The sequence below is a fragment of the Apteryx rowi genome, unplaced genomic scaffold, assembly GCF_003343035.1.
Source record: "Apteryx rowi isolate R43461 unplaced genomic scaffold, aptRow1 scaffold_24, whole genome shotgun sequence".
Taxonomy (NCBI): Eukaryota; Metazoa; Chordata; class Aves; order Apterygiformes; family Apterygidae; genus Apteryx; species Apteryx rowi.
In genome coordinates, this window is record NW_020448752.1 from 3020055 (window position 1) to 3033777 (window position 13723).

At 36.8% G+C, this 13723-nt stretch overlaps 1 protein-coding gene across 3 annotated transcripts in view; it reads left to right on the plus strand.

The window, feature by feature from the left end:
- The window catches only part of LOC112966316 (fibronectin type-III domain-containing protein 3a-like), a 49500-nt gene that overhangs the window by 21895 nt on the left and 13882 nt on the right, over window positions 1-13723 (plus strand). For all 3 annotated transcript variants that reach the window (XM_026066299.1, XM_026066297.1, XM_026066298.1), the window contains exons 5-14: window positions 3189-3429; window positions 4940-5212; window positions 7186-7241; window positions 8453-8607; window positions 8864-8923; window positions 10713-10851; window positions 11904-11957; window positions 12871-12992; window positions 13078-13252; window positions 13516-13602. In XM_026066299.1, the coding sequence (XP_025922084.1) occupies window positions 3189-3429; window positions 4940-5212; window positions 7186-7241; window positions 8453-8607; window positions 8864-8923; window positions 10713-10851; window positions 11904-11957; window positions 12871-12992; window positions 13078-13252; window positions 13516-13602 (1362 nt within the window). The remainder of the gene's footprint in view (window positions 1-3188; window positions 3430-4939; window positions 5213-7185; window positions 7242-8452; window positions 8608-8863; window positions 8924-10712; window positions 10852-11903; window positions 11958-12870; window positions 12993-13077; window positions 13253-13515; window positions 13603-13723) is intronic.

The window sequence follows — 13723 nt, forward strand, 5'->3', positions numbered from 1 at the left end:
TATCTCTCTCTCTCTCTCTCTCTCTCATGCATCAGGTCTTCTCCCCACCCCCTGCCCAGGGCAGCATGAGATATTTCTCTTAGTGTCTTCTCACAATTCACTTTTTTTTTTATTCTCGTATAACGCTACTTATCAAAGGTTTTCAATGCCCCTTTCTTAGCAACTCTGGGCTCCCTAACCTTCAGCGAAAGGTTCAGCTGTTATAGCAGAGGTGTCAATGCGAGTGATTTATGCCTATGAAAATAGCAAGACTGGGCTCCTTTCCTAGCTTTGCTTTTCCATTCTCACTCATTTTCCACTCTTCTACATTCTTCTTAAGTTATGGCAGCTCAGAGCTGCATGTGGTATTTGAAGTGTTATCAGAGATATTCAAAGTTACCAGTTTGATTTACTTTTGAATTAACACATTTTAAAAAGAAAATAACTTTAAAAAAAATTAAATGGGATCAGATGGGCTTTTTTTTTTTCGGTGATGTTCAAAAGAAGGGAGTTTTCTGAGTAGGCTTGAGAGCTCTGTAACCATATGTTCTTGAGTTCCCCAGGCCGTTGTCTTTTTGCATACAGCTGTGTCTGCAGTTTTTGCTTCTGCTATTATAACTAGATACTTTCATACCGACCCTGAAGAAGGATCCCTCAGATAATTTATGCATCAATACGAAATTGAGTCTTCAGTGCAAACGATATGCAAAGCACTGGCAAATGCTGAAGTGTACAAACTGGCAAATACTTCTGCTCTGTGTTTGCTGTCACATGAAGACTAGTTTTCTTGTTTTGTTTTTTCTCCCTTGGCAAATATGACAGGGACAGACAAGCTTGAAACCAACTTTCAAACAGAGCTTGAGTGGAACAAAGTATTCGAGTTGTGGATAATGGAGACAGAGCAGCTTCAGACTGTAAAATCATGTCAAAGTCTTATTATATTAATGTAACCCTTTTACCAAAAATTATACCCTATATTCTTGCTTGTTTAATATATAAACAAAACTGAGTTTATATAGCCATCAAAATTTGCCGTGAGTTTTCGCTTACATATTTATGCTATATTTATGTTATATAATAGCCATTATTTAATATATAATATAGTTAATTTATGTATTAAATAGTATGTCATAATACCATGTAATGTAATATAGTTCTAGTTGTATATTTAGTTCAGTTAATGGTCCAAAATGCCCCCCCAAATTGCTTCTAGGACAAATTGTATTCAGTGTAACAGAAACTTAGTCTTACGTGAATTTTTTGTAATTTTTTTCTTCTATTTGAAGTCTCTTAAAATTACTAATAATACAGCTGACTTTGAGGTCATCTCACAGCTGAACTTTGTCATAGCATTTTGTGAGTGGGCACATTCTGTTTCCCTTAAGACAAATATTTTCTGGTTGAGTTGCTTTATCTTTTGCTGAGGAGCTTTTCAAAATGTGCTTTTGGCATAACTAATATTTCAACATCCGTAATTCCTTCTTGGCCAACTAGGAAATGCTACAGTGATTTCTTATAGCCAAACTAAACATGCTCTAAGAGCGGATCTTGAAGGCACTAGCAGGATAAAACATATGGTCAGCTTTTGTGCAAGTGCTTTCTTTAAAGGCCTGAAAATACAAGTTTTTCATATTTTTAGTAACAGGGGGCTATATAAATAACCTTAAATTGTTTAAAAACAGTTATTTCTTTATCTATTTTTCTGGGTTTGGGGGGTTGTGGGGGTTGGTTTGTTTGTTTGTTTTTACAGATTGCATAAGAAAAAATCAATTTTGCATCTCAATTTTGTTTCTCAATGTGCATCGAGAATGCTCCCCCCGCTTGCATCCATAGGTAATATTTTGTGCTGACTACAGTATCCATCTATATGTTGATACTAAACCACTGGGAAGCCTTGCCTTGTTGTATTTGTGATTTAAAATTTAAATGCAATTCAAAGGAGGTGGCAGATATAGAAGGAAGGAAGCATAAAGCTGAGGACTAATTTTAAACCAGCCTAAGAAAAAGGCCTGTCTTACTGGGACTTGATTGTTTTTGAAGTGTCTTTCCTTTTAATGTTGAACATTTTTCTGTCTTTGCTCTGTTTGTTTTCCTGTTAGGTTGCTCCTACCTGATGTAACTTTTTGTATGAGGGAGAGAGAATAGGAAACAGTTGATTTGTTGTCTGCCTCAAATGAAATTTAATAAAATCTCATTGCGTCTGAGTCAGGCGTCTCACTAGATACAGTCTGAGGTCTTTGTCAGTGGACTTCTGTGTTGCAGTAAAAGAAACGAACCTGAGTATGACCAAGGTGGTTCCTCTGGTGATCAACTCAGAGGCCTTTGGAGCAGGAGGCTAAACTGGGCATTGTTTTACTTCAGTGTCAGTATTGTTTAATATGTCGTTGAAACCTGTGTTCTGTCCCAAGTCCTTTCTCACTCTAAGATTTACATGTGCATTATTGTGTAACACCTTAATGCATGTTAAGTCTACTGTAGAAAAGGTAATACACTGAGACATTAATATACTTCAAGCTGACGGACTTGGAATCTGGAAGGAGCCTGTGTATTGCCAGTTTAGGGCAAGAAGGGTGCGTGTGCATACATATGCATGTACCGTCTTCTCTGCATCGTGGAACATTAGCATCTTTTTATCCTGGAGTTCAGACAAGGAACCTGTTTGTGTGTCTGAATTCTCTTAGCCCGTGGCAAGCATGAAGTATTTTGACATTTGAGTTGGCTTAGATCATAGTGCACGACAGCAGAGCTAACTTGTAATGCTCTGTACTTGCCATAGGCTAAGAACGTGTATGCAGATAYGTACCGCAAATGAGATGACATGCAGTAACTTGTACGTCCGATGGCACTGTCAGTTTGGATGTGTTCTAAAACAGGTTTTCTAACTGTATTTACAAGCAGACTAGGAATTACACCATGATCAATTCACATTACTTGTTTAAAAGAATGTGTGTCTGAATATACATATAATACATAAATTATAGATTGCTTAACCCTTCAATGTGTGAGGCTTAGCTTTTTAAAATTGACTGCCTAAAACTCTGATTTCTTCCAGTAACATATGCCAGGTTTCCGCTGGTTGGGATTCACTTCCATGTGTGTATCCCTGGTTATCAGACCATAGGTGTAAACTGGGGCATAAAGAATCTATTACATGTACAATATTTACAAGATTATTTTGTACTGACTGTGTTTCTTATATTGAATGACAGGTGGTAGAAGAAAATGGAGTTCGTAAAGTGGTGGTATTGCCACACTCGGCTGAATTCCACCCTTCCATGCATCCTCCTCCTCCTCCTCCTCCTCCTCCCCATGTGCCACATTACATGCACCATCACCATGCTCTGCTTCCCCACCCGCCTCACCCAGTGTACCCGCCGGTTCCCGGGACAGGAGAGCTGCCACCACAGTTCATTCACCAGCACCCACCACCACACGTTTTTCAAGAACAAGGTGAGACTGCCGGTGTTGTTTTAATTAATGAGTGGCCTTTTGCTCAACGCATCCAGATTGAGAGCAAGAGGCCAAGGCTCTAGTGTTAGCTCTTCCACACACTTGCTGTGATGGTGGGCTGGTTATTAGCCTCCCCAAACCTTACTCACCATATGGTTTATGGTATATGCTTAAAATACAGCATTGTGTATAAAGCACCATGGAGTCTGGTCTGAAGGCCCTCTATATGTGCAGAACATCATTGTATAAATTTTAAATCTGTTGCTGTTCTGTTTTTAAGGATGTAACGCAAACATGGTAGCTTAGAAACGTTCTAATACTGTGTATATTTTTAATGGATCCTTATTCTTGGTACTGTAAATGCCATAATAATTGCCCCTACCTTTCTGTAAAATTGTGCACTCAAACTGCTGTGCTTTGTCACAGCCTTGAGGTGAAGTTTTTTGAAAATGCACTTACTTTTGATATGTGAATGTATTTTTTGCTGGACAGAATCCAAATACAACTGGAAAGAAAATAAAAAGGAATAACATACATACAACAAGAACTTACCCAGTCATCCATGTTGGAGAATGAAATGCAAGTCTACTCCATATTTAAAAACTGAATGAAGCCTTACTTCACTAGAGGACTGGGATCATTGCTTGCTTAAAGCAGGCTATAAGCCTGGTTATATACACAGGCATTTAACACAAAAAGAACTTAAACTATGGAAAAGCATTCATTGTCTCTCTGTCAAGCTTAAATTGGTAACTAAGCTATTTTGGCCAATGTCTAGGGTAAAATACTCACACCTAAGTTACATTTTAAAAGGATAGTGTGGATCCTAAACTCACTCACACTCTTTTGAAAATGTGACTGTATGGTTGTAGTGGGGAAGGAAGGCAACTGTAAGATATGATCTTGACCAGCTAACAAGAAAGGAAAGGTCTGAAATATTAAATTAGAAAAAACAGAAAATCTAACCTCATGAAGTGATCAAAAATAATGTATAAGAATAGATTCATTAATCTGGATACGGTTTAAATAGAAGGAGAAAAGAGTTAAATTAATGAAAAATTATCTTGCAGATATTTTTATGTATTTTAATGTAGAATTTAACATTGATCACGTTTCTAAACAAGGAATAAACAAACCTTGAACTGCCTTCTTTTCCTGCTCCCTCATCTTTATGTTCATACACTAACCTGAGCCCAGTTCAGAAACTCTGTCAGGTGAGGTCCCTTCAGTCTAGTGACGCTCTGGCAGTCAGCAGTGTGAAATGTGCATGTTTCTGGTCTGTTCCCTGCTGCTGGAGACGTCTGAGTATCAGCAGTGAAACTTAGGAGGACTCAGCTCCGTGCAGCTGTGAGCCACTGCAGCTCTGCGCAGCTGACTGACAAAACGCAGGGAAGTTGCATGTTTTTTCAAGTTCTGCTTTTATTGCAGTCATTCTTCTAACTTCAGAACATTTCTCAGTTGTCGAATAAAGCGTACCGAATAATGAAATAAGTTCTCCTTTGCTTTATAGAACCTCGTTCTCATGGAAGGACAAACTTTATTCAGCGAGATGAAAGGAGTCTTAAAATGCAAGAACATCTGAAGAAAAGACTAAAAGACAGACAAGCGAGTGGTCATACTAACAATAAACTTAACAGTCCTCCTTCTTCACCACATAAAATTAGTAATTTTTCCAATGCAACTATTCCGAATGGAAATGGGAAGGGACAGCAAGTGGCAGGAGGTCCGCTAAAGCAGAAACAAATAGGAAAAACAAAGGGCAGTCCAGATGCAGAGATAGGAGGTAGGTTGCACTGAAAGGGGTAAAAAACACTAGATTCTTTTGCAACAGAAGACCCTCTAAGTTCATTGCAAAATAGTTTCTGAAAAAAAAATGCTTTTATAAGTTTCTTAGGCTATGCAGGATTAGCAAAAGCCTGAAATACTTTTCATTGTGTTTGGGTTTTTTTTTTTTTCCTCCTTTAGAGATAATAGTAATGTCAAGCTTGGTCATCTTGAATTTTATCAAGCAAGGCCTTTGGAAAGATTTAAGAGCATGTTTAAGTATAAGCTCATAAAATGTAAAGTGGTAGGACATCTTGTTAAAAAATAGTTCTCTAAAGTGTCAATTAGCTCTTGAATTACAAGGTACTAAAAGCAGTTCATAATCACATCATCAAAAATTCCACTCCCTCTCCCTCTGTTACTCAGTGTTCAATAAAAAAAAAAAAAAATAGGTTTTCAATCACCCCATCCAAGGGAAACTTAGTACAAACCTAGAAAATACTCTTTCATTTTTATCTTTCAGATTCCTGTAAATTACAAACAGACTATGCTTTATCGATAGTTTATCACTTTCTTTTCAGCCAGCACTTTCTACTAATTAAAACATTCTTCCCTCCCCTAGTTGTTTCTATCTGTACTGCAAAAGTACTCTTCATACTTTTCACAGATTTAAGATAGGGAATTTTTCAGGAAAACAAATTTTATTATTATTCAAACATGCTTATTTTCAAACATCTTGATTGTTGTTATTGTGAGAGATAATGTTTGATTATCTTTAATCTTTGCCTTTATCTTGGCCTTTTTTATTTAAAAACAATAGACCTACATTTTTTCCGATGTTTCTGTCTTTCTGTGCCTCTTTTTCACCCCTCTTTAAAGCTCTTATTTACTGCTATGCCTTTTCTAACCTGGAATTCTGACCAGTAGTCCAGTGAGGGTGGTGAGCTGTGAATATTTACCTAAATGACTTTTGATTTCATTCTTTATGTTAACTTTTCAGATATATAGGAGTTATTTAAAATTTCAGGCAATGAGAAGGTTTGAGCATTAAACAGTCTCTTTCCAGAATACTGTTTGATCAGCTGTAATTTCAGCTCAGTGCATTGTTTTGCTCAAATTAATCTTTGAGCTTTTTAATAGCTTGTGCCTTTTTACTTGCATGTACTAAAATACCTTGTGTACAATATCTGTCTTTCATATTGTTTTTGAAACACTGTTTCTGAAATGCAAACAGTTTCTTTTGATTCCTTTTGATTCCTTAAGAGTTATGCATCTCGTGTGTGTGTGTGTGTGTGTGTGTCTCGGAGTAGGTGGTCTTGTTCGGCTGCAGGATCTGCTCCTCATCTCTTCCATTACTTTATTTAACGCTTCAGTTAGAGCACCAAAGCAGAAATCTGACTTTGTATTTTGGGAAGTAGAGGTGGAAGTTTTTATCTCACTTGTTTCAAGGACTAAAAATATACTTGATTAAAGATTTGTCTTAATATAGGCTTGTTTTTAAAAAAAACTTTCAATTTTTCTTTAATATCCAGAATTGTTGAACATACAGACAGCAGATATTTTTAGTGTAGTTTTGATCAGGTTTTTTTACAAATTTTACCAAGGAAAATGGTTTGCAATGGAAATTCAGGGAAAAGCACATCATAAGCACATACGATAGAGATATAGAATCTTACTGTCAGTTTTTAACACCTCTGATTTTCTGAGGAATATTTTCTTGTTATCAAAGAAAATCCACTTATGCTCAGATTAGGAAAGTATACCCTTTGTGCAGGATGTACTAAAAGAGTTTTTGTAACACTGTTAGTTTTGGATAGTTCATGTTTCTACCCATCATGCAGCCAAAACAAATAGGGGAAACGAACTTTGCACAATAAGTACTATTGTTAAACTCCTAATGAAGCGAACTCCATCTTGTGGTGGCATTTTCGTAACAGACTGATTTACTTTGGGGGGGATTTTCTGTAATCTGTTTTGTATCTGAATTTTCAGAATCTGACACAGAATCCAAGAAATATGATATCCACTTGAGCATTGGCAAACCAGTAGTAAGTATTATCCTTAAAATACCGTTATTGTCTATGTATATACTCTCTGTGAAATAACATGCATCCTTCTCATTGATTCTTTTTTTTGTTGTTTTTTATAGTTCATTTTTTAATAGACAAAATGTATTTTAGTTGCTAGAGGTTATAGCTGGGAAAGGGCAGCTATGATGTAGAAGCTCACTTTTTCTCACCTGACTCTGTTTCCCAGCCCGTAAGGCAAGGGTGTTTCYGTTGTTGAGGTCATCTAGTCTAGCATACGTGAGGGCTTTAGTACCTTGCAAGCAAAGGGCCTGGTAAGCTAATGGAAATCTGCCCGCTCTGAGTCTTTGMACCATCCTTCATTCAGCCTAGAGGATTTAAGAATGTTGGTACAGAATTTACAAAAATAATTCATCGTTTTCATGTTATGTTTAGAAATTGGAGCAAATATTTGAGTATTAGCAGAGTGTTCAGGAAGCTGGAGTCTTATGGTGACATTCATTTAAATATCTGAAGCCTAAAATTGCACAGATTTTTGATCTTGAACATGCTTAATGAAACTCCTCTTCGCATCATCTGTACAGTAAGCGTGGGTTGCGTTCTTTTGCTCCAGCCTTCCAGCCATTCTTTGTTACGGTGATGTTTTTCCATTGCTGCCTCTGCCATCTGTACTTAACGCCAACGGAAGGCTGCGTTGGCTTTATGTCATAGAAAATTTGCAGTATGGGAATTAAATGGGGAAAAAGCTTAGGTCAGAAATTTTAGTCTTAGCACTTAAAATCTGAGCCTCTTAGCATCTTCTAAATCAGTGGTTAAATTTTAAGATTAAGTGAGGGAGTTGTGATAGAGTTAGAAAGTTAGGCCATCTGATTGTGCCTAAATGTAGATCTCGTGCCAGTGTTGAAGACAGCAAATGTGAAAATTTGCTCTAATTGAGTCTTACAAACAGTGCAGGTGAAAGAGAAATTTCTCTTCATACACTGAGACAATGTGATGCATTTTTAGTAGGTTTATTTATCTAATGCTTGAAGGCAAATCCGTTAATATGGTATTTCAGAAATGAGAACAGAACAATAATTTATATTCAAATAATGACTCAATATTTCCACTGTGAAGATAAAGAATTCCTCCAGTGAGGAGCTTCAAGGGCAAACTAGCAACACCATGTTATTGACTAATATACCTTTTATTACAGAAAGCAAACTTACTTGCATTATTTATGCTTTTAATAGGTTTCTGATATACAAGCAAGATCAGCCGTTCTGTCCTGGAATCTCCCAGTTAGTTCACAGAATGGAGAGAGCCATAGTCATAGTCCAGCAACATTTACATTTGAAGTAGCAATATCCAACAGTGGTAAAAATGGAAAATTTAAATCTGTCTATGTGTAAGTTTAGTTTCTTCATTTAAGCACAATACTGATGTTTAAAAACATTAACCAATCAGCAATCTCTTTATCAGGAGCTGTTTTTTGACTTACAGACCTACCTACCTCACATGAAATAAATTTTAAGTAATGTCAGTAAGAGTTACATGGACAATGGAAAACATTGAAAATTAAATGTACGCTACACGGCTTTGCTTTTCAAAAAGCTTTGAAGCGTAAGGAAGAGCTGTAACTCATTTTTTTTTCCCTTTCACAGTGGGGAAGAGTTAACAATTACACTTCCTGATCTCAGACCAGCAACTGATTACCATGCCAGGTATGTTTCTGGAAATGGAAAACTTAATATTGTTGTTCATGTTAATAATTAAATTATTGCGGTTTCCTGAAAAAGATGTAATCACAGATAGTTTGGGGAGTATTGTGTAAAATACCGTAGCTATGTACATTACCGTTGCCATCTAAATTCCTACTTATATTCTAGTTACATAAAAATGCCATCTCATTTTCTTCAGCTTTCTTCCCTGCCATCTTTTCTTGTTTCTCCAAAATGCAAACTTCACAATATCCTCTGTCAGTATTTTTAGAAAGACAAGTTTGAACTCAGTGAAAGGGATTCTTGTAGGCCAAAGACAGCAGCAAATAAAATAATTTAGACTTTAACGTGACTCTGGGAGTTTGGCTTCTGAGCTTGATTGTAAGGATGCTTCTCTAAACCACAAGCCTCCATAGCAATGCAGGGAGGGAAGCGGAATCTGCTCGAAATGGGGGGAAGGTACATGCTGTGTCACGAAGGAACAAGACATGCGAGATTCAAGAATGGCCGTGCAGAGTTCTTGAGCTCACCAGAGTAAATAAATACCTTCTCCAGTAATGCTTAGCTGGTCAGGAAAAGGACAAGAAGCTGGTTAAAGAAACCAGGGAACATTGTGATCCAGCAGTAGAAGAGAGAGCCTCGATGCTTGGGCACAGGAGGAGGCAAGTTTTAAGATTTATTGAAGCAAAACCCTATTCTTACAAACTGCAAAACAGGTCTTAGTGTGCCAAATACTCCGCACCGCTCCACTTGCGCAGTGCAGTACCGTGTGTGTTTGGTKCATGGTGTTACTTTCCATATAGGCCAACATTCTCTTAGCTACAGCTCATTTGAGAAGGCGGACGGTATTTCTCACCTTTCTGAAAAATCAGTGAAGTCATTGCTCATCAAAAACAAATGCAAATGGGCATGACTGACTGTTTTAGAGATTCTGTCACATTTGAACAATTGTGTATTAATACATGCTGTGACTTTATTGCCTGAACAGCTCATTTAGTTTGTTTCAGTTTCTGTACGCTTGTACAAGTAAGCGTCATCTATATTTGAATCTGAAGGTCTTTTAGCAAAAGGTTTATTTCAAGTCAGGTACTGTCTCATCCATTTGGTAACATTTGTTCTAGTTTTCATCATGCCTTCTTTATTTCGTCACTGAAATATCTTTACTGTGATAAAATAAAGTGCAATCCATCTTCTCACTGTGATGACTAGGAAAGAGCACTTGTGTGCATAATCTTGCTAATGTTTCTAAAAGGCCAGAGGCCTGCAAACCTGTGCGAAGGAGACTTGTGTTTTTGTCAACAGAGACAAAGCTTGCTACGTTCTTTCTGTCAAGGGAGTATGAACAATAGAAAGGATTCTTCAGTTGTTATTACATTTTGAAAAGGAAAAAAGTAATTGTAAAATTACTGAAAGATGCTAAATGGACAGTCTTTAAGATTAATAGATCTACCCACGTGAACTCTATCACACTGTTCTGTCAGCGTGCCCCTATCTCCCTGAACCTGAAATGGATAATAGTGCTTCTGGTGGTGTAAAGGTACTGGAAGCTGCAGTGAGATCGTAAACTCGCTGTTTATTATCTGCTCCTGAAAGAAAAGGCATGATACCATCGGCTTTTGGAACCAATGATTTGGAAGAATGTTTGGGCACTTCCAATAACTGGAGCAGTCTGGTCTTTTTTCTGTAACCACTACCTGTAATTAAATGCATTTCTAAAACTGACAGCACTTTCCTTAAATTTTCAGTTGCTAGTGCATTGACAGCATACTCCAATTAATTGTCCTTTGTTCAGAGTTTCAGCAACCAGCAGTTCCATAAAAGAATCTGTTTCAGAACTGGTGAGTTTCACTACGGAAAGTTGTGAGCCGGATGCTCCCGCTGCTCCCAAGCTGATCAACAGAACCAAGAACAGCCTGAGCCTGCAGTGGAAGGTGAGCAATCCGATGTATTCATGTATATGTTTACATTCACTTCGTCAATAATTTAGTATTTCTTTTAGATGTTGGCTTTTAAGCTGCTCAGTAAAGATTGACAACGGAAATCAGGATTGCTTCTTCTTGCTGTTGTTGCTGCTTATTCAGTTTCTTTCGTATGAATTTAGTATAAGAGCTGGCAGCAGGTCTCCCTAACTATGAACTATCCAGTAGAAAAGGTTTTTTTCTAAAATGGTAACATATGAAAGGGTACAGCATTCGTATTTTTGCTTAGGGTTTCTGCATGGTAAATATATATGGCTTAAAGTTACGATTCAGAGTTCTCATAATTATTCTAAGTAACTCTTCATGAATTCCTTTGGCTAGCTTGAAGATTAATTTTTGAATCTAACTTTTGAATATATACAGTACAGTCTGTGAAGACTTGGTGGTAACTGTGTATTCTTGTCTTTTCATATTTTTCTTATAACTATGCGTATATCTGGAAAATGATTTGTAGATGAATATGACATTAATTAGTAAATTATTTGTATAATTGTGCCCAACAAGTATGGTAAGTTCCCAATTCATATGTTATAGCAAGTAGAAATACTGGTTATTTGAATGCTTACACTGCTCAAACAGACAACTGGTAAATACCAAATGCAAGGACACAAGGAAAAACTGTAGGAATATAATTTCATAAAAGGAAACTATACATAAGTTTATTTTCTAAGCTATTAGAATTAATAGAATCAGTATAGCAGCCCAGAGAACCATCAGGAATAAGGAATTAAATTAGTTGCTAGTTTTTATCCTCTCTAGCTCACTTTACTGGACACATCTGTGCCCGCAACAGTCTCAAATTATCACAGGTGTGTTTGTGGAAGAGGRCTGTTCTGTATGCATAGTGCAGATGCCTTTCAGCTGTACACTGACTTTAAATATATGGCTTCAAAATGCAGTTGGAATATGTTACATTCAATTATTAAAATATTAATATATGTAAAAATATATGTGAAATGCAATGATTTGATTTTAACTGGTTTTTATTGTTTCTTTATTTTCAGTCCTCAAATGACAATGGTTCCAAAGTAACTAATTTTCTTTTAGAATGGGATGAGGTAAGCTCTTTTCTAGTGCAAAAAAAAAAAAAAATCATAACGACATCTGCAGGCCAGTTATATTTAGAAATACTTTTTGCTTAGGTACATCATCCTTATTTTTATTGCAACTGTCCAGATAGTTTTTAAAGGGACTAGCCAAATCAAAACCTTGAATCACATTGCTAGTACGGCAGTGATTCAGGTAGAGAATCCCATCAGAGCCTCTGAGAGGATAGTTAAAACTCCCTAATCTTATTCTTGTCATTCATAATGTCATTAATTCCTATAATCTGTTTAAATGGGTGAGCATTTGGCTTGTATCTGCAGTAGCTGTCACAAATATCACTCAGATTTTGAAGTTCTTACTGAAATATATTTTGAAGTGATAAAAAAACTTCAGAAGGGTTTTTTTTAATTTTGTTTTGGGGGAGGGAGGTTGTGCCATGATTTGGACAAGCAGCAAATGAAGTTTGGGTGCTTGTTGCTAATTTAGAAAATCCTCTGATTTCATAGCAAGCCATTCTGTGAGGTTTTTAGGGGGTCTTCTCTATTCCCAGCCCTCTAGCCAGGAATCCTAGGTCAGGAGTGATCTGTCTCTTCACCTTGGTAGCTCATTCATATGGCAGGTGATGATGTACAAACGCTTGGTGGCAGAGCCTCAATTGCAGTTATTTATTATGTTTTTTGTCAAATGTCCAGCACAGAAACATTAAATACTTCGCTTCTCATTCAAAATGTGATTTTACTGTCAGCAATACTCAGGATGACTGTTGTGATTTTAGCTTTTTACATTTTTTTTTTTAGACTTTTTTTTTTCCTTATTAAATTGATGAAGTGAAATTTAGGAAAAGTTAGAGATGAAGGAGCTGATCTTAACAGGGAGCATACACTCCCTCTGTACATTATTCAGGTTGTTCTCATTTCTTTAAAGGGAAAGAACGGACCCTTCAAGGAATGCTACTATGGGCATCTGAAGCAGTATAAACTTACCAAACTGTCTCCTTCTACAAAATACTCACTCAGATTAGCTGCTAAAAATGATATTGGAATGAGGTAATGAACACCATATATCGTGTGATTTATTTTCTCATCAGCTCTATCTRTTGCTGTTAACACTTTTTTAAATTTACTTTTCCAGTGGGTTTAGTGAGACAGTGGCATATTACACAGCAGGAATTGTCCCGCCACCCCCATCGCCCCCTCTGCTCATGGAAGCAGGAGTGACCTGGCTGTCCTTAAAATGGAGCCCACCTAATGGCGTGTCTTCAGATGACTCTCTGACTTACAGCTTAGATRTGGAAGAAGAAGGTTCTGTAAGTACTGGGTTTGTTTTATATGTGTCAAAGCCTGATACGCAGTCGTGCTTCAATAAAAATGTAACCCTRTATTTCACTTCCAAATGAAGTAAGGCAAAATACTGCACTAGAATCCCAGCAGTTGGCAAGCACTGCATGTGTTCATAAAATAAAATGACATTCTTTTATAAACGAGCTAAAAAACCCTGATCTTTCATACTTTTTTGTTTTATCAAGGAAAACTAATGACTSTGTGTGTTCTTATTTATTCTGCTTTGCAGGGTTATGGTTTCCAACCACAGTACAATGGAGATGAACTCTCGTGCACTTTAAGAAATCTTAGGAGGAGTACTTCCTATAAGTTTAGGGTTTGTACTATATTTTGTTTCTAATTTAATTGTGACTACATATTTCTGGAATTTTAGCATTTTCATGAAGCGAAGACCTTTTTCTGTGGAGACTAATTTATCCACAGTAATTTTGGAGTTA